At 47.6% G+C, this 25,547-nt stretch overlaps 1 protein-coding gene across 3 annotated transcripts in view; it reads left to right on the top strand.

The window, feature by feature from the left end:
- Nucleotides 1-447: 447 nt before the first annotated feature.
- KCNK10 (potassium two pore domain channel subfamily K member 10) overlaps nt 448-25,547 on the top strand; it is a 108,806-nt gene continuing 83,706 nt past the window's right edge. Inside the window, exon 1 of one of the 3 annotated variants that reach the window (XM_080683034.1) lies at nt 448-1,477. In XM_080683034.1, coding sequence (XP_080539160.1) covers nt 1,435-1,477 — 43 coding nt within the window. In that variant the 5' untranslated portion in view covers nt 448-1,434. Of the gene's footprint in view, nt 1,478-2,631; nt 4,294-4,703; nt 5,164-25,547 lie in introns of those variants that run through there. The other 2 variants (XM_080683035.1, XM_080683033.1) reach the window with 2 other exon arrangements.

Genomic DNA, 25,547 nt, shown 5'->3' with positions numbered 1-25,547 from the left:
AAAAAAAAAAAATTTTTTTTCCCCCTGGGATTATGTTTTGCTAATAACTCAGAGAGGGAATCACCTTAAAACTTTTTTTATAAGAAACTCTGTACATTTTGATTAAATGCTTGGCACAATGCTTTATGGGTGCTTAAATTATATTTTCCCAAGGGCTAAAATTTAAAACAAAGAAACTCACAGAGGGAGAGGATATGGTTCTTGGTTATGAAACATGTTCATCAACTGGATGTTTTAATTACAACTTCTTTGGAGTTCAGAGTATGTTGTCTTCATTAACCCCCAATCAGAGGTTTGAGTCAAGGCAATAAGCTGCAGGATTTACACACCCGGGGTTTGTGGTGGAGCAGTCTGACATCTGACACCCTCTGCCCTAGAGCTGCCCGCATGCCTCCAGCCTTTCCCAAAACAGCAGAGCCCAAGATTAGAGCAATAAAAGGTGATTCTGCAGATTCTGATTGGGACACGAAGACAAATGTAGGAGTGCTTAAATGCCGAGAACACAGTGGCAACCTCACTAGGGAAATATAACATTTCTGGTAGAAGAAGTTCAAGTTAACTTTCCTGCAGAATGACCCCATCAATTTTACGCCAGTGACTCTACACAGGGTTTGTATGGGGTTCTCTTCACAAAATGACGTGGTTCTTTTTGGGAAGAGGGCTTGGAGGTGTCTTGGGAATGGGGGAGATCTTGGAAGATTGGGGTTTCTTCTGGACCTCAAGGGGAAACAACCCGAGGCAGATGAATGAATGCATCCTGATATTCGTGAATTGAAGTTGATTCTAATCAGATCTGTTCCCCTTCTCCTTCCGTTTGTGGAACCAGCACTAAGCAAGATTCCCCAAGCTGCTTCATCTCTCCCTGTCCGGACTCTTCTCCCGCCGCGCCCCGGAATCCCTGTTCAACAAGGACTCTTTCCTGCCGCACCCCGGGATCCGCGTTCAGCAATTCTAAGACTGAGCCGTGCATGGCCAGCCACTCCGAGACCCCACACGAAGCGGTCAGCTCCCCTCTGCTCTCACACCGGTCCGGGTTGCGCAGTGGGGAGGAAGTAAGCGAGCCAACTCGCGGAAAACTTCCTCGCGGGAGATGACTGGGGTCTCTGCGCTGCCCCAGCCGGCCCTCCCACGCCACGCCGGGCCACAGGGCGGTCAGTAAAGTGGTGCCGCAAGGATTGCAGGTTCTGAGCTGCGGAGACCCGGGGACCTGCAGCCACGCCTCCCGGCAAGGACCTGCGTCCCACCGAAAGCCCAGGGGAGGCCGCTGCCGGCAGGCGGGAAGCTGAGCCACTTTGCACCAGGATGCTCTGTTTTCCTGCCGCAGGAGCCCGAGGCGGTCTCTTCCCCCCAAACTTCGCCCGCCGTCAGCAATAGCCATGGAAGTTGGGGCGGCACAAAACGAGTGGGAACCGCTTGGCGAGGCGTCTCTTTTGGATGCTTTCCCTCTACACAGACCCCTTCTTCCCTCCTGTTTGGGGTAAGTGCAATCTAGTTTGCAATAACGAAGGCATAGAATGGAAGCTGATGGAAGGGGATGGCAGTAGCACAAAGGGTTAATGTGCTAAGTTGTTTTACTTGGGGCTGGAGGGAGGGGCTTATCCCTTACACCCCACCCCCAGTCCCCAGCTGTCCATTCCAAATACTAAACAAGTTAGGAGTTGGACTTGATTTAGGCCAGTTAGGGGAGGGGGTGCTGGGATTCATTAATTAATTGGTTAATTTTTGCTGAACTTGCCCCCCCACACACACACACACACAACGTTGTCTTTGTCTACATTCTTCTATGAAAGCAGAGATGAGAAAAAGCCCCAGAGGTTGTTCTTGGTGGTGGTGGTGGTGGTGGTGGTGGTGGTGGTGGTGGTAGTGGTGATGGTGGTGGGAAGGCACCAAGTGATTTAGCAGAGAGATGATCATAAGGGCCAAAGACTAGTGCAAGTCTTTAACAGCAAGAGGGCTCCACAGCCCTGGTCCTGGTCCTGCTCCTGCACCCCGGTAGGTCCATCCCAAACCTCCCCAGCCTCCAAACAACCCATCGATCGTCCTGCTGATACTTTTCTGGGGCAGGTTCTCCAGGTCCCAATATAACTTTTAAGAAAAACTGCAAACCATCTTGTACACAGGGGATGCTCGATATTTGTTCATTGATTGGCTGAACGATGCCGACTAAGGCTGTATTTTGTGCCTTAGGAATTTGCCTTGGACAGTGAGCTAATTCCCTGATGTAGACCCTGGGGCACAAGGTTAACGCAACTCGTTTTGCAATGGAGAGGCTGGCGTCTTGGATAATATGGTCTGTAGATCATCATTACCCAAAAGAACCCATGAGAAAGCTTCAGGGTCAGATTCATGGGTCAGGGACCAGATGAGCTCACTTGGGTTTGAATATCCGTGTTGTGACCTTGAAAGCGTTGTGGGGTGTTGTTGATGTTTTTTTTTTGGGGGGGGAGGGGGGTTGTGTAGTTTTGTGTGTGTTTTTTCATCTCTCTGAGCTTTGATCTTCTCACCTGTAAAATGGGCCCCGTTAGGGCTTCCTCAGAGGGAAGATGTAGGGAAGCTGGACAGAGAGAAGTGTGAGAAGGTGAGGGGTGCATTTGATAAACGTTAGTCTGACATCCCGTCCTCAGAGGATTCAGGCCAGAGGGTATCTTTGTCTGGGAACACCTCTCTGACGCGGATGCAGGTGAAACATGGCATTGCGGTGAGTGGCCTGGAGCCCTCTGGCCCTGAGCACTTGAGGAGCGGGCAGAGGGGGACTCTGCAGGCTTTCTGGGGAGCTCACCAGCAGTTCCCTTTGGGCTTGGGAACAGAATCCACATACATACCGATGTCTCTGGTGGCATGGCTGGGGGAGCAGAAATTCCTTGTTTGTCTCGTTTCCATCTCATCCATGCTCTCAAGCCTTCTAGTAGAAGGAAGCCAAGTGTGGAAACAGAGTCCACGAGAGAGTGGCTCTGACGTGCCTGGGGAACCAGCCCGAAGGATCTGTGCGCTCGGGTGGCACGGTCAGATTGGTACCAGTTTTTTCCGAACAAGGTTTGCAGAGAACTCTGGCTCTAGCCATAGCGGCCTATAGGGCCAGTGACAAAGCACTTACCAACCCGTGCCACGGATGAGAGTGGCCCTCTGTGGATCTTGCCTTTGGAACTCAGAAACCGTGGAGAATAGATGGGACCATGGAGAATAGATGATGAAAAGGATGCTGCTGACACAAGGCTCCTCAGAAGCCTGAAGCAGTTCAGAGAGCAAAACTCAGTGTAGGGTTTACGGCCATAGCTGGCAGGCGTGGGAATGAGCCCAGAAGTCACTTTCTCGTTCTTAAGTGAAGGCAATGACAGTCTAACTGCACCTCATGGCATGGGCGGCCAGGTCCATGCCTATCTTGTTCTTTGCCATATCACCAGCACCTAGCGCAGTGATGGCACATAGAAGGGGTTCCAGATAGGTGTGGCATGGACAGTGAATGGACAGTAACTTAAACTACTTCCTCGCCAACACGGCTGTATGCAGTTCATGCCTTTGTTTAGCAAGTATTTCTCCAGCATGTACTAGGCAAGGCTCCGATGTTGGCATCCAAAGTCATTTCTAAACGTTCAGAGTGGTGCTTCCAGCGGCCCATTCAGGACCATATCAGCCCACTAGGTTCTTTTGGAGACTGAGGTCCCACCACAAGCTCTTGTGTAGTTTCAGGCGGAAAGAGGAAGGCGGGGGGGGGGGGGGCGGGGGGGGGCGCTGAACGTGTCTGGAGCCCTGCGCACCTGTACCCACTGGGCCCTGGGACTGACTCCTGGGGCCCCTGCTTCCAGGAGCTGCCAGGTCTTGGCAACTCTGCTTTCCTCTGGGGCCGCCGCGTCTCTCTCCACCCTTTTCCCCCCCGGCCTCCAACCAGCGGCCTCAGCCGCCTGCAGGTAGCTGGAGAAGAAACGGGGCTGTGCCTGGGGAGCGAGCTTCCCCGGGCGGGAGAGCAAAGCTGATGCTGAACGGTCCCAGAACAAAAGGCTCATGGCTGGCACCTGCCTCCTCCGAGCGCGCCGGGGATGTAGATTCGGGGCGCAGGTGGCAGTACCTGGCGCGGGAGGACACCAGAGTAAAAAATGAAGTGAGAAAAGAAGCGGGGTGCGCCCAGGGTGGGAGTGGTGACAAGAGGTGACCCCTGAAGCACAGGTCTGCGGCAGGGCCACCTCGACTCTTCTTCCACCTCCTGCAGCGCCTTCCAGGCAGCCAAGCGTGTCTCCGGCGGCAACTCCACCAAGAGCCGCTGCTGCCTCCACGCCCGCCGGCCCGCCCGCGGCACCAGTAAGTAGCTGTGCGCCCGCCGCCTGCACCCCCCCCCACACCGCGGCTTCCCGACCCGCAGCCTCCAGCTGCCTGCACCGCATGCACAGCGGGCAAGTCCGCAGCTGCCGCTGCCGCCGCAGGCCGGGAGCCAGGGGCAGAGCCCTGGCCAGGCATCTCCACCCTCCTCGGTCTCTCCAGTCTTGGCGCGGCTTCTGCAGAGCAAAGCGCAAGCAGGGAGGGTCGCCCGCCCTCGCTGCGAGCTCCCTGAGCGCCGCGCCACCCCTCTGTCCAATGGCTTTTGGGGGGTGGAGAGTGGGGGGCGTCGCCTGCCGGCGAGGAGCCACTGCTGGGGTGGGGCGTGCGCTCTGCACCATCGAGCCAGGCTGACGTGCCCGCCGCCGAAGCGCGCGCCGGGCTAGTGTGTGTGCAGGAGTGTGTGCACACGCCTTGGGGGCTGGAGTGACACTGCAGTGGGCTTCTCCCTCCGCAGGCCCTCCGGCGGCTCAGCCCCGACCTGCCCACACGCGTGTATGAAGCTTGGCGTTTTCATCTTCCCGAGCCTCCTTCATCCTCCCCTCGCGGACCTCACTTTTCCTTGTACCCAGGGGGTTGCTGCCAGGCACCCCTCAACCGGTGCAAACATCCCAGGCGTCTCCAGTTCTCTCCTAAGCCAGTATTTTCCATTTGTCTTTCTCTGGGGTTCCTCCGCGAGCCAGTCCAGGGCTCTCCCATCCTTGGAAATTGTTTTTGTTGGACTGCTGTGCCGAGGTGTTTAGAGCTTGAGGACTTTATCATTTTGATTCTTTCCCTTTCCTCCCCATCTGGGCAACGGAGCAATGAAATTTCCAATCGAGACTCCAAGAAAACAGGTTAACTGGGATCCTAAAGGTTGGTATCTCCTACTTTTGGCCGCCCTCGCCCTGCCTCCACCGCCAGCGTGTGCGCGCCTCCGTGAGTGGAAACACTCTTGCTCCCGGCAGCGTGTGTCCTGAGGCAGAAAAATGCGCCTGGAACAGCAGTAAGGGTGGGAGGAGGGTGGAGGCAGCGTGGGTTCCAAACCCAGATAGTGCGGGTCATTATCATATAGTCATTGTCCCTCCTGGATTGTTTCAAAATCTATTTAAAAATACATCAAGCTGGCTGTTTGGCTTGAAATTGCACCAAGTGTCGGTATTTGCTTTTGACTTGGTGTGTGCGGGTCTGTGTGTGTGTCCTTTGTTTCTGGTGATCTTTGTCTCTCTGGCAGATGGGTGGGGTGCCTCCCCCTGGACCTGGGGCTGTGCTGCCTGCCCAGGGTGTCCTCAATGGGAAAGGTTTCCTGGCAGCAAGTGGAGCTCAGATTTGCAACAACAGTCCCTGGAGGTGGCCCTTCTTGTAGGGCGTGCGTAATAATGGAGCCCCCGGGGCCTTCTGAGTCTTTCCTCAATCTTATTGCCAAACCAGGCAGCTAGTTTGGCTCTGACCTGAGTAGAAGGAGGAGAAGGGAGTGGATTGTGAACAGGGTGGGGCTGGAAAGGGCTGGAGAGGCGGCAGCCCCAGCAGTAGTGTCATTTACAAGCTAAGAATGTTGGACAATGTTTCCTCCACGCAAGCGACTAAGTCAGATCTGCTGCGCCTGGCGCTGGCCACTGTGTCTGTAATTAGCATACAGATGCTAAGGCTCCTCTTGAGATCATATGGGAGCAGGATAAGTTGAAAGCTAGTGTCCAGTTTTGACAAGAATGCTGTATTTAACATGTCTCTTATCTAAAGGCTGATTCTGGCTTGGACACACCTCTGCATACATTGGGGTTGAAATTTCTTTTTTAGATGTGTGTGTGCACGTGTGTGAGAGTGTGTTTAGTGTTCTTTATGAGTACTTTTTTTCTTTTCTCCAGACTAGAAAGGAGGAAACCCACTCATTCCTTAAGTAAATGTCTTATGGATTGACTGGCTATTGAAGAGTGGAGAGATAGTGCCAATTTTTAACCCTGAGGCTGTTACACCTTAAATATGACCTACACCTTCTCTTTTGTCTCTAGATCTTTGGGAATATGGAAGTGTGCCTTGGTTTTGTTTTTGTTTTTGTTTGTTTGTTTTTCCAATTCCCTGCAAAGCATATTCATTGAATACCTGCTGTGTAACAACTGCTATCCCAGGTACTGGAAATACAGTTAGAATAACACAGACAACAGCTCTGCCTTCTTAGAATTTATAGTGAGGGAGACAGACCTAAACCAATCATTGCACTGAGGAATGCGCAATTACAAGCTTATGTATGTTCATGAAGGAGAGCAGCAGTGTTTTAAGAAAGTGTCTGATAGAAAGGTTGACAAGAATCAGGGAGGCAGGTGCTCAGGGAATGCATTCAGACACTTGTATTGAGACCTGGAGGCTATGTAGGGATTAAATGACTAATGAGGAGGACTGTTGGGGAAGAGGAAACAGCAAGTGCAAAGGCCCCGAGGCAGATGTGTATTTGAGGAACTGAAAGGAAGTTTCTATGGCTTGAGCAGAAAGCAGGGAGTGTGTGTTTCGAGGTGTGGCTGGGGGATCTGCAGGATCAGACCTCGAAGCCACCTGTTCTTGCAGGAAGGGTGTGATTGTGGCATGCAGGAGGACCATAGTCATTATCTTAAGTCACTGAAGGGTTTCAAGTTTCAAAACAAGTGCTGTGTAGCTCTTGTGGATGTGAGGGACCAGATACCATGGTGTCAAGGGCTAGGGAAGGAGAAGTGGATGGAGTAGGGGGCTATCAGGGACATGAAATCTACAGGCTTCGAGTGAAGAATTTGTGGAAGTGGAGGAATTGGAATGACTGAGGCAGCAGCCAGGGCAGGACCAGTCTTGAGGGAAAGCTCATGAGTTTAGTTCAGGACCTGCTGAGTGAGAGATGTCCCTGTGTCCATCAAGAGGTGTGTCAAGTGGGCAGTTGTCTAAAGAGTCAGGTCAGGATCTTCAAGGAGCTCTGATAGGGAAGACTGTGGGGCTGCCTCCATGAAGCTTGCCTTGGCTTTTAAACTACATTTCTATATGACTATCATTCTCTAGATATTTATGCCACAGTGATAAACACAGATGAATCCCACAGATGAATCCCACATGTTAGAGCCTGACACAGTGAAGAAGCAAGCAAGTAGCATCTACAATCACAACCACTGATGCTAAAAGTGAAAAGACCCTAATAAAAATAACAGCATTTGATGAGCAATCATTGCATGCCAGATGTGTTCTGTACATTATTTCATACTAGAGGCCTGGTGCACGAATTCATGCATGGGTGGGATCTGGCCAGCCCACCCCAATCTGGCCATCTGGCCGGCCTTGGCAGAGGGGCCGCGGGCAGTTGGCCAGCTGGCCCCAGCCCCTGGTCAAACTCCGGGTCGAACTCTGGTCGAGGGGACAATTTGCATATTAGCCTTTTATTATATAGGATAATCATTCTCATAATGCTTATCTGATGATATAAGTGTTATTATTCCCCTTTGACACTGGATTGCATTAGGACACCCCTGAGCTGCTACTAGTAAGGTGCTAGTAGCACAACTGTTCCTGAAGCTGGGGTCACAATAGTTTTCCCTAGCCAAGAGGGTGGAGGCAGAAGAAGAGTGGGAGTGAGGGTGACATATTTCACACTGTATAGAACTATGTGCCAGACGTCGTATAGTTTTACATGCATTAAATAAATAAATTATTAAAATTAATTACACAATTAGATGATTAATTTATTTAATCTTCTTTATTTAATCTCAGGAGGAAGATACTGTCCTTATTTTACAGTTGAGGGAAATGAGGAACAGAGAGGTTGAGTAACTTGCCCAAGGTTATAGAGATAATGGTGGTGGGGATGGACTATACTATAGGCCCTTAAGTACACTTTAAGTCTATCTCTTAAGTTGTTGGGACCTCTGGCTCTTGCCTTGTGAGGCTCCCAGAGTTCAGGGACTGGAGAAGCTTGTGTCAAGGAGAAAAAGAAAAAGAGGGGAGGAAGAGAGGGAAGGGGAGAAACTGGAGGAGGGGAAAGGGAAAGGAGAGGAGGAGGAGGAGGGAGGCAGGCAGTGAATGAGCCTTTCCCACTAACCCCTCCAGCCAGATAGCATCTCTGCGTCTTCCTCTGGTGGACCAGTCACTGGTCACTGGACAGACTTTGGGTCTGTTCTTTGGAGGTTTGCATCTACACAGGGCAAGTGAGTTTAGCAGGACAAAGATAAAAGGGAACCTAGAATTATATCAGAGAAGCACAGGGGCAATTCACATTAAATGCACTATAGGATTTGAGTATTCACAGATTTGAACCTTCAGGTGGAGGCGCTCAACAGATTGTGGAGGAAAGTTGTAATTATGATGTTTTGCTTACAGCACCGTTACCTGACAATTTAATCGTTCAAAATGAAGGTGGATTGAGAACAGATTGGTTTTGATTGCTCTTGGGTGAATTACGCAAAGCACCATCAAGAGGTTTAGGTGTCAAATTAAGATCTAAAGGTGAAATGATTATTCTCTAGTGAGCTCTGGCCTCCCTCCTATTTGTAAAGCTAAACCTTTAACAAATAGCTCCTGTTTGTGTAGGACCTATACCAAAGTAGATGGACACTAAATCTCAGCTTCCATAGCAGAACTTAGGTGTATTTTAAATTGCTGGGGTCGCTTGATAATTTTTCTGCTGAAAATTGGGATCGGTGTGCTGGCTTTATGTATGTTAAGGGCTTTAAAAAAAAAACACAATAAAATCAGCAAACCATATTCCCACAGTTTGAGAGAAGCTGATAAATATGGCTTAAAAAACTCTTGATTTGGGGGCAAAAGAATGAGTTGCTAGAAGTAGCTTCGCAGTAAGCTGTTAGACTGTGGGCTGCTTTTGGGTTTCACTTTCCTGCCATGCGCAAGGGAGACATTGGCCCCATTGGCCTCTTTGACCCACCTCTTCAACTTGCCCCCTGGATCTGACCTTTGGACCCCTTGGCTTCCTTTTGTTCCTCAAATAGAGGACACTTGTTCCTGTCTCGGGGCTTGGGCACTTGCACTTCCCAAAGCTTATAATGCGTGTTTGCATGACTGACTGCTTTCCGCCCTTTGAGTCTCAGCTCAAATGCCAACTCATTAGCAGAGGACTTCCCCGTCCCCTCTGAAGACCTCTCCTCTCCTTCCCTAGCCCTGTCACTTATGTCAACTGTTCAGCTGTCCTCCTGGCACTTGTCCTGATCTGAAGCCATCCTGCTTACTCATGTGAGCTCCAAGAGCAGGAACTTTCCCTGTCATAACCCCGGTGCCCAGGGAAGTGCCTGGCACACAGTAGTCACTAACTCGGTTCCCTTTTGCTGAATGGATGGATGCGTGGAAGAATGGATTGGAGAGGATCTCTCAGGCTTCATGCAGGATGGAAATTCCAGGACTTCCCCAAGCTACAAAAGGCAAAGTACACAAAGGAGAAGGGAAGTATGTCTCTAAATAATGGAGTATCAGAAAGGACAGCAATATCACCTCTTCCTTGCAGGCTCCCAGCTCTCTCACACCTCCAGCAGACTGATTCCTTCTGTTCTTCTGTTCACCAGGAGTGAAAGGCAGATCGGGCATGAGGTGGGGATGGCTAAGTGAGCTGACACAGATCTGCTTGGTGTCCAGTGAATAATTTGGCTCATATTGGCCATTGGTGTATAACGCTTGTGAAGTATTTAAATCAAAGTTGCAGAGCTGAAGATTAAAACAAAACAAAACAAAACAAAAACACCTGCATTTTTAGTGCATATTTTAATGCAAAATTCCAGAGAGGCCTGTATTGTATGTGTGTAGCTTTTTTCAGTTTACAGAACACTTTTTACAAATTATCTCACTTGTTCTTTAAGCAGCCCTCTTTTTGTCAATATTGGATCTAGATTTACTGTTTGCAGTAGAAAGAGTGATGACTTGTTCGGCGGGGTGAGGGTGGGGGTCCAGGACTGCAAACAGGTAGAGCTGGGGCCAACCCAGGCCTTTGGATGCTTATGTCCAGGGCAATTTCTCTCAAGCTTTCCTCCCTTCTACACTCTCCTGTTTCTTCTTGTCCAAAAATGTATTCAAAGGTTGCTCTGAAGGATTTAGAGAAAAAAGGCTCTTGGTTGATCAGCGAATTCCCAGTCGATGGCTGTTCTCTGCAGGTTGGGTTTGCACTGGTTGCACTTCATCCCAAGAATCCAATTCAAGTCTCTGGATCCCACTTCTCTCCTGGCTAAAAAGAGACTCTGGTCTCTTGTGAATGTGGGCCATGCTCAACTTGCAGGGCCGCTCGGCTGCCATCTTCATTAATGTGTTTCCAAACTCATTTGTGTAGCTTGGATTTTCTGGAAAGAAAATAATCTGTTTTGATTTAATATCCAACTTTCAAGAGATCAGCTTTCCAAATGGGATTAATAATGTGCCAAAATCACCACAATTATCCTAGAAAGTAGAGAGGAAAGATGTTCCAAAGACTGTCTGAGCCAAGGTTTCGTCCAGGCTTCTATTCCAGGGGTATCTAAGGGAGCGTCGTCATCCTTTGCCAATCCCAGTGATTTTTTGGTAGAATTAAGACCAGCTAGATTGACTTTGTTATTTCACCCATTTCCAAAACATCTGTGCTTTGGCTCTGTATTAGTCTGCTCAGACTGTCATAACAAAATACAATAGACAGGGAAGCTTAAACAATAGAAATTTCTTTTCTCACAGTTCTGGAAACTGGAAGTCCAAGATCAAGGGCTAACAGGGTTGATGTCTGGTGAGGGCTCTCCTCATGGGTTACATATGGCCACCTTCTCACCGTGCCCTCACATGGTGGAAAGAGATAGCTCTGTTGTCTCTTCCTCTTCTTAAAGGGCACAAGCCCTATGAATTACATCCCCACCCTTATGACTTCATTTAACCTTAATTACCTCCTAAAGGCCTCATTTCTATTACAGTCACATTGGGGTTAAGTTTTCAACATGAATTTTTGGGGGGACATGATTCAGTCCATAACAGTCTCTATATGAGTATCATCTTAAATCAGATACATTTAAAAAACAATCCACATCTTGCCCCAAATTTGGGAGACTTCAACCACAACTGAGATGTGGGATAAAGTGTATCTAATAGAGGCACAGAGCTAGGGATCCACTGTCAGCAAGAAGCATGTTCTTCTTGGCTAGTGGATTCCTTTTACTTTCTAATTTCCGTAGGGAATTAGAGAGAGTGTGTTTAATGATGAACAGAATGAAACAATTGTATTGATAGTCAATTAAGAGGTTTGCACAGCCTCTTTGGCTGAAGCAGGAGGGTGCATACCAGGGCTGAATTTTGCTGCACTCAGATTCTATTCTAAAGGACACTGACTGGGTGACCAGACAGGGTTAGAGTTGGTTAGGGGCTCAGACTTGGTTTCAGAATCGCCCTAAACATGGCACCAGCACCATGCTGGTGACACCCACATGGCAGATTTCTTCTGGAGGAAAGATGTTTCCCGTCAGCCTGCCCAGTCTTAAGTCTACCCTGCAATCACTGGGATTCAGAAGGATGATGACGCTCCCCTGACACCACTGGGAAAGAAACCTAAACCAAATCATGGCTCAGACAGTCTTTGGAACATCCTTTTTCTTTAAGGAGGTCAAAGGGACCTTCCTCTTTTTGGCTCTGGTCTGAGCGGTACTCTCAGTGGGAACTACTGTTTTTTTCTACGTCAGGTTCATGACTGTTAGCCAGAATGGAGAAACAGAAACCTCATGTTTACTTAAGAACACTTATTTGTGGTTTGCAAAGTGTGAGATTCATTTTTCCCTGGCAAGTGTCTAAAACTGACCAGTATGAACTGAAAATGAAGTCTGACTTTCTAATCCTCACTTTAATGTTTCCACCACCTTCACCCATTTTACCCACTCCCAACCCCCTGCCTCTGGTAACCACCAATCTGTTCTCTGTCTCTATGAATTTGGTTGTCTTAGAATCCACATATAAGTGAAATCATATGGTATTTGCCTTTCTCTGTCTGACTTATTTCACTTAGCATAATGCCCTCAAGGTCCATCCATGTTGTTGCAAATGGATTTCCCACCACATTCTTTTCATTAGATGAGAGTCCTTAAGTTTAGTTCGCGCTTGGGGAAGGGAGGTGGAGTAGGCTCGCTCTGGAAGGGAGGAAAGAATTCGAGCACATTTTAAAATCACCATAAGCATTTCCCCCTATTATTGAATACATACAAAGTACATGGCACTTTGATAAGAGCCCTGTAGTCATTATCTCCTATACTACTTTTTCTAGGCCAAAGAAGCAAGTGAAATTATTATCCCAGAGCTTAAGCAACATGTCCCAAGTTACCTTGTAGCTCTGTGACTTGAACCTGGGTGTCAGCTAATGCTGTCACTCTCGTCTCTAACTTGTACCCCTCCCCTGATAATCCTGCAGAAAAGAAACCTGGTTGATTTCATTTAACCCTGCTTTCCCAGTTACCCACAGAGCCATGGTTCATTGAACTCCATTTACCCCTCCAATTGCCCAGTGCCCGAGATGGGATATTAGAAAGACAGTGAGTAGGAGGAGGATTTATGTAAAATGTAAATATACAGTCTTATAACAGTATACCTTCCATTCTAAGCAGATTATTCAAATACAGAAAGCATCCATTGAGACCCATGCTATGTGTAGATCTGTAAAACATTCACCCAAAAATGACCACACGATGTAATCTGTTTCTTCTCACTATGAATCGAGAGGTTGAGAGTGACATCTCATGCACCTGAGTCCCCTTCTTTGACAACACCCTTCCTTTACATACTCGTGACTGAAAACCTAGCCTCCTTGGATAAAGCCAGAAGAACAGGACATCTTTCAGGCTGAGCAGCAGAAAGGTCAGGAGTGGGTGTCTGCTGTGTGTCTGCAGCAGCCCTCCTGTCTGTGTGGTGTGATCTAAGGACAAGTGAGAGTGTAGCCAAGATGACAGGGACAATATGCCTGGGAGTGATGTCACATACACAAGCAGAAGCCACTGGTAAAGGACTATTAGCCCTCCTTGTCCTATTTCCAGTAAATCCTATCTAATAAAAGAGTAATATGCAAATTGACCATCACTCCAACACACAAGATGGCTGCCCCCATGTGGTCAAAGATGGATGCCCCCATGTGGACACAAGATGCTGCCACAAGTTGGCCAGCAGGGGAGGGCAGTTGGGAGGGACCAGGTCTGCAAGGGAGGGCAGTTGTGGGCGATCAGGCCAGCAGGGGAAGGCAGTTGGGAGGGACCAGGCCTGCAAGGGAGGGCAGTTGGGGGTGACCAGGCCTGCAGGGGAGGGCAGTTAGGGGCAAATAGGCTGGCAGGGAAGCAGTTAGGCATCAATCAGGCTGGCAGGTGAGTGGTTAGGGGGTGATCAGGCTGGCAGGCAGAAGCGGTTAGGGGCAATCGGGAAGGCAGGCAGGTGAGCAGTTGGGAACCAGCAGTCCTGGATTGTGAGAGGGATGTCCGACTGCCTGTTTAGGCCCGATCCTACTGGGATCGGGCCTAAACAGGCAGTCGGACATCCCTCGAGGGGTCCCAGAATGGAGAGAGTGCAGGCTGGGCACAAATTTCGTGCACCAGGCCTCTAGTGTGTGTGTGTGTGTGTGTATATATATATATATATATATATATATATATATGTGTGTGTGTGTGTGTGTGTGTGTGTGTGTGTGTGTGTGTATACTAGAGGCCCGGTGCATGAAATTTCATGCACTGGAGGGGGTATCCCTCAGCCCGGCCTGTCCCCTCTCACAGTCCGGGAGCCCTCAGGGGTGAGAGGCGATCTGGCAATCAGGGGAAGGCGACACCCCATCACACCTCTGCTGCTGCCACTGCTGGCAGCGCAAGCCTTGGCTGGCCCTGGTTACCTGAGCCTTGGGTGGCCCTGGGCAGCTAGGCAGCTGCCATCTGAGGCTTGCCTGCACCTTGGGCCAGCCCTGAGTGGCTGGGGGGCTGAGGGTACTGGGCGCCGCCATCTTGTGGCTATGGGCACCACCATTTTTGAGGGAGTGACAGTCAATTAGCATATTCTCTCCTTATTGGCTGTGGGCGCCACCATCTTTGAGGGTGGGGCAGTCAATTAGCATATTCCTCCTTATTGGCTGTGGGTGCCACCATCTTTGAGGGTGGGGCAGTCAATTAGCATATTCCCTCCTTATTGGCTGTGGGCGCCACCATCTTTGTGATGGTATGAGGTCCAATTAGCATATTCCCTCTTTATTAGATAGGATATATATATTTTTTAATCCTCATCTGATGATATGCTTATTGATTAGAGAGAGAGAGAGAGAAACATCGATGTGAGAGTGAACATCGATGAGTTGCCTTCCATACATGCCCCCACCAGGGATGGAACCAGCAACCTAAGTATGTGCCCCACCCGGAATCAAACCCACAACCTTCAATATATGAAACAATGCTCAAACCAACTGAGCCACACCAGCCAGGGCCCAGTAAACATCTTTTTACTACCTTGTAGCTTTTGCTTTGCATTCTGAAAGAGAAAATGATTTCCAGGAAGTAGGATGCATTTGGTAGCTTCGAGGTCCCCATGCTGCCAAACATTGAATGCCTGGCTTATTTCTGAGGCAGTTTCATATTCTTCGGATGGTGTTGGAGCTTCGGTGTCTTGGGCAGAGGAGAATGCAGACAGTTTTTTTCACTGCCACCATGGGCTTTGTTGACTATGTCACTGTCCATGCACAAAATGGCAAAAAGAGGCAAGCCCCAGGGCACAGGGAGAGTGGGTTGAATGAAGCTGCCTGAGCCAGCTCTCATGGCATCTGTAACCATAGTAACCATGGGCTGAAAAATTGTCCGGATGTGGCTAAACCATTGTACCCACCTCTGGTTCTGTTGTTTTCCCCTCAATTCCTTTGTCCAGAAACTATTCTCACTCCCTGTACCTTTCCTCCCTAGTCTGCCCCCTGGCCCCATACAGTGACTGGCTTTCAGGGTGGTTTCTACACTGGTGATTGAACTTCCCACTGATTCTTCATTTTCAATTCTTGGACCTACAACTGGTTCATTATGACCCAGTCTAAGCCACATGCATGTGATTCCTTAGTGTTTCAATTTCTACTATGAAAAATTGAACTTAAGTCATGTAGCGTACATACTTCAGATTTAAATGTAGCTGTGCATAATATTGGTGGCTCGTGGCACTCCTTGTTTCAAATAACACTCCTACATTTACAGTCTGGTTTAGATCTCAGGAGTTTCAGATGTGTTATAAAAGAACAAAGAAAAGCAACAAGGGACAGTAAGGTCTCTGGCCAGGAGATCTGGAGTTTGGTACTGGCTGGAGACTGAGGTATGTCATGGTGACATGAAGGTGGGGAGGTGGGTGGTAGCCAGATTATGCAGGTAGAGTAGGCATTGTAAAGGAATTTTTTTTTCTGAGAATAGTGGGAAGGCATTGAATGGTTTGAAGCAGGAAGATGACACAATCAGATTTATATTTTTAAAATTATTTATACTGCCCAGCCAGCATGGCTCAGTGGTTGAGCATCAACCTATGAACCAGGAGGTCAGGGTTCCATTCCTGGTCAGGGCACGTGTACAGGTTGTGGGCTCAATCCCCAGTAGGGGGTGTGCAGGAAGCAGCTAATCAATGATTCTCTCTCATCATTGATGATTCTATCTCTCCCCCTTCCTTTCTCTTTGAAATCAATAAAAATATATTTCAAAAAAATTTATTTACACCACTCATAAATCAAATGATTGTTTCAGCAAATGTTTATGGAGGACTTACTATGTGTCAGGCATGGTGCTGGGGGCAGGACTCATCTGGGGGATTCAGTTTTCTTATAAGAAATCATAGGAATTTTTTAAAAATATTTAGACAGGAAAGTAGCTTTTTTTGATGTCTTTGGTTGCAAAATACTGGTTGCAAATGGGAGGTGTATCTTAAAGCAATGGGCCCCCACGTTTTCAGTTTCTGTTCATTAAAATTACTTTTTCCCTAGCTTTGTTACATGGCCTTTGATTTTGTGATAATTTACATATCTGCAGTCAACCAGCAATAAACCAAAAACCATGGTGCACCCATATTTTATTGTACTTTGAATGCCTTTTGGAAGCATTCAGCATAATGGGCCTCATAGAAATTGCCAACATCCCCTCCATACCCTCTGTCACTTTGTTACTGGTGTGTCGGGAGGCACTATGACATTGGGGTATTTCTCTTTTGACTACAATGGGGCCCCCTGCTAGTTGAGTCCTTGTGGCCTCAGCTCAGAAGCCAGCCCTGAAGCCTGAATTAATGAGAGGCTAAGGTGGCCTGGTCCCTTTCTCTGGCGGAGTGAGAACACAGCTTCTATAGCAGCATGAATGCCTGCTCGGCAGGCAATGCTCTGCATTCAGACTCAGTCTAAAGACAGGTTGAGCCGACAGCCACAGGGGGTGGGATTAAAGCGTATCAGTCCCTGTCTACAAGTGACCCACATCACTCTTTCCCATGACTATCAGATTGCCTAAAATCCATCAGTTACTCTATTCATCAACCTTTCATTCATCCATGTGGTTATTCCATAAACATTTACTGAGTGAGTACCCACAGAAATTGAGCTAGGCACTAGACAGAGAAAGATGAAAAGGAACTGAGGTTTTTACACCCAGAGAAGTGACAGTTAGCCACCCAGACAGGTGCATAAACAAGTGTTACCATACAGCACGATCAATGCACTGATAGAGATGTGGATTAAAGCATCATCTCCAGAACGCATCTGGTTAAAATGCAAATATATTTCTTCTGGATAACATATGAGCTCTCCATTACCCATGGGGACAGCTATGTTAATCAAATTTCTATGAGAGAGCGGGGCCAAGAGGGGATAGAACCCAGGGCTAAAAACATATTGATGGGTTGGGATAAAGTGGGAAGGGAAAAGTCAAGAGCATGGAAGACAGGCTTGGGGAGGTGCTGTGTAGGGAGCCGAGCGAGGGCCCTGGCTACTTGTACGGTTGTGTGATGGGGGCAGGTGGGATGGAGGCGAGCAGAGGTAGAGGTTGCGCGATAGAGGAGAAGGGCACTGACAGCAACCTGTCACTCGTGTAAATGCTGCCCAGTTTACATTGAACTCACTTCAGAAACTGGAAGGGACTTTGAGACACCTAAACCCTCTGAGGCTTCTCAAAGGATCACACTGAAGTCTAGAAAGGTCAAGTGGCTGGCCCCTGCCCAGGCGGCAGAGGGGACAGAGCACATCTTTGAGCCCTTATCTGCTAACCTCCATTATTCTACATCACCTCTCATGGTAAAGCTGACAGGTGCCGGGGCCTGTTTTTCCCGTCCCCTTCCTTTGGGAAGAATTCACAAAGAGCTATAGCTGTACTAGAGCCTGCAGTGTATTAGCTCTGAGATTGTTCTTGTTCTCTGTAAGTCTACAACAAGTATGGATGTGAATATACACTGAGTGGCCAGATACTTATGATCTCTGAACGCATAATAATCTGGCCACTCAGTGTGTGTGTGTGTGTGTGTGTGTGTGTGTGTATATATATATATATATATATATATATATATATATATATATATAGTAGAGGCCCGGTGCATGAATTTGTGCATGGATGGGGTCCAGCCAGCCTGGCCAGGGGGAGGGGACATGGGCGGTTGGCCAGCCTGCCTGCTGGTCACACTCCTGGTTGAGGGGACAACTTGCATATTAGCCTTTTATTATATAGGATATACACTGAGTGGCCAGATTATTATATGTTCAGAGATCATAATAAGCAGGCCACTCAGTGTATATTCAGCCTTTTGGAGAAGACATCCATTCACCTACTTAGTGAATATTTTTAAATATACTTTTATTGATTTCAGAATGGAAGGGAGAAGGGAGAGAGAGATAGAAACATCAGTGATGAGAGAGAATCATTGATCAGCTGCTTCCTGCACACCCCCTACTGGGGATTGAGCCCACAGCCTGTGCATGTGCCCTGATCGGGAATTGAACCATGACCTCCTGGCTCATAGGCTGATGCTCAATCACTGAGCCACACGACCTGGGCATCAGTGAATATCTACGGAGCACCTGTCTTGTGCCCAGCGCTGCCCCATGCCTGGTGACACAGAGATGGACAGACAGCACAGTCCCTGCCTCCTGAAACTTGCCACCTGGCCGTAGCTCAGCTGCTCTCACAGCCACTCAGACCACTTCCTCTGCATTCGAGAAATCCGTCAGGCACGAGTAAAGGGGTTGAAAAAAATGTAATAACGAGGATGAAAATAAGGCCATTATGATGTTATAATGCTCTGCAAAAAAATAAAAAAGTTTCATTTGATAATTGAGTAGGAAAGGAAGGTTGATCCTGATGAAGGCAGCAGTATTCTGTTAGAAAATTCAGAATTTCAAAGGCCTCAGAACTGCCTCGATTGTGTTGACATTTTATGAAGAACCTTTGTTAATTAGTACCGTGTGGCTTGTGCACATATCGCTGGGATGTGACGAGTTTGAGTCTCCTCAGAATTATGACATGGAAATTAATCTCCTAGGAATTGCAGGAGGCCCAAATGTTAGCTACTTAAAAGCTCGCTCTCTCTCTCTCTCTCTCTCTCTCTCTCTCTCTCTTTCTGGCAGATGAGAACTTTCTGGTACATGTGTCTTCCAAAGTGTCTAATTGAAACGTCTTCTGAACAGGGGGAAATTGGGGCTCCTGTTAGTTATGAGCCTGGTAGTCTCCTTGCTACATATGGGGTGCTGGGGCAGACAGGTCAACAGTGACTCCAATATGCCAGCCTGGGTCATGAGGGCTTAAGGAGGCAGCAGTTGGTCAGAGTGACCACTACCAATCCAGGGAGGGACTGGCTGGGGTGACCACTACCAATCCAGGGAGGGACTGGCTGGGGTGGCCACTACCAATCCAGGGAGGGACTGGCTAGGGTGACCACTACCAATCCAGGGAGGGACTGGGGGGGTGACCACTACCAATCCAGGGAGGGACTGGCTGGGGTGACCACTACCAATCCAGGGAGGGACTGGCTGGGGTGGCCACTACAAATCCAGGGAGCTGTGAGAATATTGCCGGGAATTTGCAGCACTGTGGAGGTAAGGACACACTTCACTGCTAGGATTCTCAGCTGAGTGGCTGGGAGAGACTGTAGAAGCAATCCAGCCAGCAGCTACCAGAGGTTTCTGCTCTATTTTAAACCGGTCGTAGCAATGAGGGGAACCCTGCCTGGTGGTGCTAACAGTAGTAACAATGGCCATTCTGCGATGGAGGTGAAGGGCGTGTGATGAGGAGGTGTGTTTGTCCCCCAGCTCTGTCACCCCCATGCCAGTGTTTGTGGACAGGAAAGGCCTAGCACCAGCTGGCTCTTGGGCAGGGAAGTGTGTCTTCCTTGGATGTGCATCAGGGAACTAGCTAGTCTCTGATGGTAACACTGCCCATCCTCTGAAGAGCTGGATTCCCCATGTTTTCCAATAACTGCTTCTGTCCTGCTCTTCTCCCTCATGCTAGTCCAGGGAAAAGGCCCCATTGGATCATTAAAAAGCAAATGAACCTCCATCTTCTACCAAAGAAGAAGGTAAATAACCAGATGTACCTCACAGGTCCTCTGGCAACACCATTCAACTTTACTTTGACTTAAAACGGGTGGGAATTGGACTTTGCATTAGCTAGCTAGCTGAAAGTACATGAAGACCCCAGGATTTAGGAAGCAGGGATGTGCTTATTTTGGAGCTTTCTCATGGAAGTGGCCTCGTTCCTCCTCTTGGTTTATGTGACTTTCAACGTCAGCCCCGGATGATGTCACAGCTGCGCCCCTCCTTATCCCTTGGCTCTTGCCACTCAGGGAAAACTGGCTGACTTCTGAGGGCCAAGTCTTGCCTGTTTTGCCTTTTTCTCTGCTGCTCCCAGGGCAGGCAGAAAGTGCAGGGGACTTAGTGCACCCCCAGAGCTGCCCTCGACCAATGACCGATGGGAGATGGTGTAAAAACACCCCAATTCCCTCAGCTATGGCAGGAGAACTCAGAAATACATTTTACGTGAGATCCCCGTTTCCCCGCGGGGAAAACTTCCATTCTCCCACAGTGATAGCTAGCTGGATGCTCACCTTTTATTGGTTTTCTTGGCTGCTTTCCAATCCCCTCTCTTTTCTACTCCCCTAGGGTGCTTCTTCACCTCCCAAACAACTACTGTGCTCAAGTCCTTATCTTGGATCAGCTTTTAGGGGAACCCACATTAAGACCTAGGGTAAGACTTTCTTCTTCCCTGGCTTCTCTGCCTGATTCCCCAGCCAGCTAGCTTCCAGGGAGAGGACAGGGTACGGTGCCCCAGATGCTGCCCAGGCAGGCTAATGGCTCTCAGGGGCATGCCGTCTACAGCTAAGTAGCATCTTTCTCCCTAAGACATTTTCAGCACAAATCCTGTGCTGCTGAGTAATCCATAAAGCATGAAAAGAGAGGTTAAGGCTTGATGAGACTCATCTCAGCCTCATCAAACCGTTGCTCCCATAATCCTCCTCCTGAGAAGATGGCAAAAGGAAGCACAGTTGATTCTTGTTATTTGCAGGAGCTGTGTTCTGTAAAGCGGCTGCGATTACTGAGTTACTGAACACCAACCACTGCTTCTAGGGAAGATATAGGGGTAGGTTCCTGCAAGCCTCTGGTCACCACGTTTTCATCAGCTGATCAGTACATAACCTTGTTTTCTGTGTGTTTCTGTTTGAAGGCACCTTATGTGATGTGCGTTGTTGATGCATTAACATCGACCTCATGGCAACAGCACACTGTAACTTGAGCATGATGGGACCCACCTGGTACATATATTTTCTTCATAGGCATCAAAACCCAGCGCTCAGAAACTCTAGACAGAACTTCAGCACTGTGCTTAGTGCAGTTTTAAACAATTAAATGGCAAAAAAAAATTGTGAAAAGTGTGGTACTAAATAGACACAGCATGAGAGCTGATGCAAGAAGGCAGCACATTGCCATATTCGACTGCACCTGGGAACACGTATGTTGAACAACTCAAGCATTTTGTTGCTCTGAAAATATCTGCAAAAGTGCCATCAGTATTGATTTGGGATTACAGATGAATTTTAGCAAGGGGGATTTGCAAATCTAGAGTCTGCGAGTAATATGGGTTTACTTTTTTTTTTTTTTAACCCCAGTACATTGGGACTCCATTTCGATTTGGAATGTTTATCAAACACGTGTGCCAGGCTCGGCGATTGATTCTGAGATGATCATTAGATGCTCTCTGCCCTTAAGGAGTTTCCATTCTGATGGTACGAGGGGTTAAAACTATGATAGGAGATGAGATGTGCCTTGGAGGCAGGAATAAAGGCAAGCCAGAGACTATTGGGGAGAAACTGCAGTAACTGGGTGAAAAATATTGAGATCCTATCAGAGGTCTGGGCTAGAGGGACCACTGGGGGAGTGAAGAAGCAAGGTCTAGGGATCTACTGGCCACCAGCATAGTGGAGTCAATTCTTTCTCTTAAACTACAAGGAAAGCAGTGTCATCCATGAGGTATGGAATATTGGGGGACATGATTATATAGGGAAAGAAGATGAGGATGGGTGAAGGGGAGGTGGCATCCGGTGGATAATTCTTCGCTGTGAAAGAACAGAGGCAGGCAGTCCGTCTGTGGATTCCTTTAATTTTGTCTCTATGTAGCCACAAGGATAAATAGCTGCATCATGGCTATGCAGGCTTTTCTACTCTAGAGTCATTTAGGTCACACTGAGAATGGACATCATTGCTTTTGACTTGCACAAGGGTAGCATGTCTTGGGAAACTGGTCCACAGTCTCCGTGAAAAGTCATTTGAGTGACTGGTTGTGATCCCTAAAGTAGTCATTTCCCCTGCAATCTCCCTGCACATCGGAACACTTATGGGCAGGATTCCTCTATTCCAATGCCTGTGTTTCACCTGCAAGGGATCTGACTTCCTATGGCTGCAAATGCAATCCTCCCTCAACACAGAGAAAAGTCTAGAGTGAATGCATTCAAACAAAGAGCAGACTAAGGTTTAGCCAGAGCAGGGACTGAAATTCAGAGCAAAGAGAAGAGTGGTCCTCTGATGCTGGTGGCACCTGTCACCAGAAGTTTTCCCAGAGAACCTTCTACATTTATGAATCTCCAACATCCATCTATATTTCTTTTCATCTATTTTATATAATGCCTATCTCTGTAGCCCATGAAGTAAAATGCACTAATTTTTTAATTTTTTAAAATTGATTTTTAAAGAGAGAGAGAAGAGAAAAACATCGATTGGCTGCCTCCTGCACTCACCCTGACCGGGTATCAAACCCACATCCTGGGTATGCACCCTGACTGGGAATCAAACTTGTGACCCTTCCATGTACAGGACAATGCTCTAACCAACTGAGCCACACTGGCCAGGGAGAAATGCATTAATTTTAATGGCAATGAATAGGGCAAAGCAACTCTTGGGAGCTGCTCTGGCAGGAAGCAGATGCCAAATTCTTCTAACAGAAGCATCTTTGACGACTGTGACTCACTCGCCTTCATCCCCATCACCGGGCAGGGATTGGCTGGGTGCCAGGCAGCCTATAGCCAATTTAGTGGTACAAGAGAAAGGAGAAGGCACTGTTAAAGGGGTCTGTTTTCCCGGTTATCAAAGACGGCAATGCTGTGTCCTAGCTGATAGGAACCCAAAGTGGGCCCTGAAGAAGCTGCCAGACGAGTCTGAATAGGCACCTTATGTTTTATGCTCCCAGATACCGCACACTTAACAATAGGGTCTACCTTCAAACAGGCCATTAGGTAGACCAGGGGTCCTCAAACTTTTTAAACAGGGGGCCAGTTCACTGTCCCTCAGACCGTTGGAGGGCCGGACTATAGTTTAAAAAAAAACCTATGAACAAATTCCTATGCGCACTGCGGGCCCGGGACGAGTCGGCTGCTAAGCAGGACAGGCAGCGGCACCCAGCGGGCCGGATAAATGTCCTCGGCGGGACGCATGTGACCTGCGGGCCGTAGTTTGAGGACCCCTGTTAGACTTTTGAATCAATTACTGTATCTAGGTCTCCCTTTTGCTAAGGACGCAACAAACTGTTCAGAGTGAAGTTTATTTTATAAATGAATTCAAGTGGAAGGTTTGGTGAAATGACGTGTTTAAGTTTTAACATGATTTGCCTGTTGCATCACATTTTCTTTTTAAATAGCAGAACCTCCTAATGCGGCTGTTAGGAAGTGCATTCATTCATGCATACACTTATTCATTTAACAAATATTCATTTACCGTCTGCCAGGCTCTGTGCGGTACTCTTGAAAACAAGAATAAGAGCCATGTTTTGTATTTTTTAATGTTCCTCCAAGAAAAACTGTTCTATTGTATTAATTCTAAGATGCATCATTTTCATTATATAATGTTTCTGAAATCAGACTGTGTCTCACTACCAATGGTATATAATCATTCAGTTGGCATCATTAATTTATTAGAAGTACAAAAAAATAAGGATGCATTTTGTACCCGATGATATGTTAGATTTGATAGGAGATATTTGCACAACCAATATATGACCCCATTTGGGGTTTAGGACTAACCTTAGGCCTCTAGTTTTAGGTATTGTAGTTGGTCCAGGGATGTCAGAATTTGGGTGTCAGGATGCCCAGGTTAGGAAAGAGTCAGAAGGTGATAGAGAGCCAGCTGTTCAGGCTGCACAGTAGAGAAAGTCTCCATGCCTGGAGTCTCTGCCTCTTCGCTCCCTCTTTGGGCTGCCGCATAAGTTCATTGCGGTCAGACTCTGCCAGTCACCAGAACGGAGCGGGAGGAATGGGAAATGGCACTCAGGGCTGCAGCGTGGGTGATGGAAGGCTAGAGTCCGTGTGTAAAGTGAAAAGCTAAGTGACAATGATAGTAGCGACATTCCTTTATCGCGTGCGCTGTTATTATTCATTTCAAATACACCATTATTTTTAGCTCATCGAGGTAAAATTGACAAATAAACTGCAATGTACTTAAAGTGCATAATGTGATGATTTGATATACGTACACATTACGAAAGGATCCCCCCCATTGAGTTAATTAACGCATCCATCTCTTCACATAGTTGCCCTTTTTTGTGAGAACACTTAAGTTCAACTCTCTTAGGAAATTCCAATGATATCAAATATAGTCACCACGTTAGTCATTAGATCCTGAGACCTTAGCCATCTTATAGCTGTAAGTGTGTAGCTTTTGAACAGCTTCTCCCTGTTTCCTCCATCCCCCAGCCCCTGGCAGCCAGCATTCTACTCTCTTTCTGTGGGTTCAACTTTTTTTTTTTTTTTTTTTTTTTTTAGATTCTATATATCATGAAGTTTTTTTCTTGCCCTGTCTGACCTATTTCACTTAGCATAATGTCCTCCAGGTTCATCCATGTTGTTGCAAATGGTAGGATTTCCTTCTCTTTTAAGGTTGAATAATATTCCAGAGCGTGTGTGTGTGTGTGTGTGTGTGTGTGTGTGTGTGTGTGTGTAACATTTTTTAACCCTTCCGTTGATGGACACTTAAGTTGCTTCCACACTTTGGCTATTGTGAATAATGCTACAATGAACATGGGAGTCCAGATATCTCATCAGGATACTGACTTCATTTCCTTTGGATATATACCCAAAAGTGGGATTACTGAATCATATGGCAATTCTATTTTCACTTTCTTGTGAAATCTTCATACTGTTTTCCATAGTGCCTGTACCAATTTACATTCCCTCCAACAGTGCACCAGGCTTCCCTTTTCTCAACATCCTCTATAGCATCTGTTAGCTCTTGTCTTTTTTATAATAGTCATCCTAACAGGGTGAGGTGCTATCTCATTGTGGTTTTTAATCAAATGCACTGGTGTTGTTTTTTTAAATAACAAGCCTATAAGATAGGTATTTATAGAGTGCCAGTATTATCCTGGTTTCGTGTGTGGAATTGGGGCTCAGAGAGGGTGTGACTGGCCCAGCATCGTATAGTCAGTCAGTCCTTGCACCAGGATGCAGGCTTTGGATTATGGAGCATCAAAGTCCACTCCACTTCCAACATGCTACACACATCCAAAGTCTCAGATCAGCCCGAGCTGGTTTGGCTCAGTGGATAGAGCATCAGCCTGCAGACCCAAGAGTCCCAGGTTTGATTCTGGTCAAGGGCATGTATCTCAGTTGCAGGCTGCTCCTTGGCCCAGGCCCTGGTCAGGGCATATGCAGGAGACAACCAGTCAATGTGTTTCTCTCACATCAATGTTTCTCTCTGTCTTTCTCTCTCTCTTCCCCCTCTCTAAAAATCAATGGAAAAATATCCCCATGTGAGGGTTAAAAAAAAAACAAAAAACAAAGTCACAGATCATACAGTGACCCTATGTCCAATCATGAGAGGTCTC

Source organism: Plecotus auritus (assembly GCF_963455305.1).
Source record: "Plecotus auritus genome assembly, chromosome: 1".
Taxonomy (NCBI): Eukaryota; Metazoa; Chordata; class Mammalia; order Chiroptera; family Vespertilionidae; genus Plecotus; species Plecotus auritus.
This window is presented reverse-complemented; position numbering and strand designations above follow the sequence as displayed.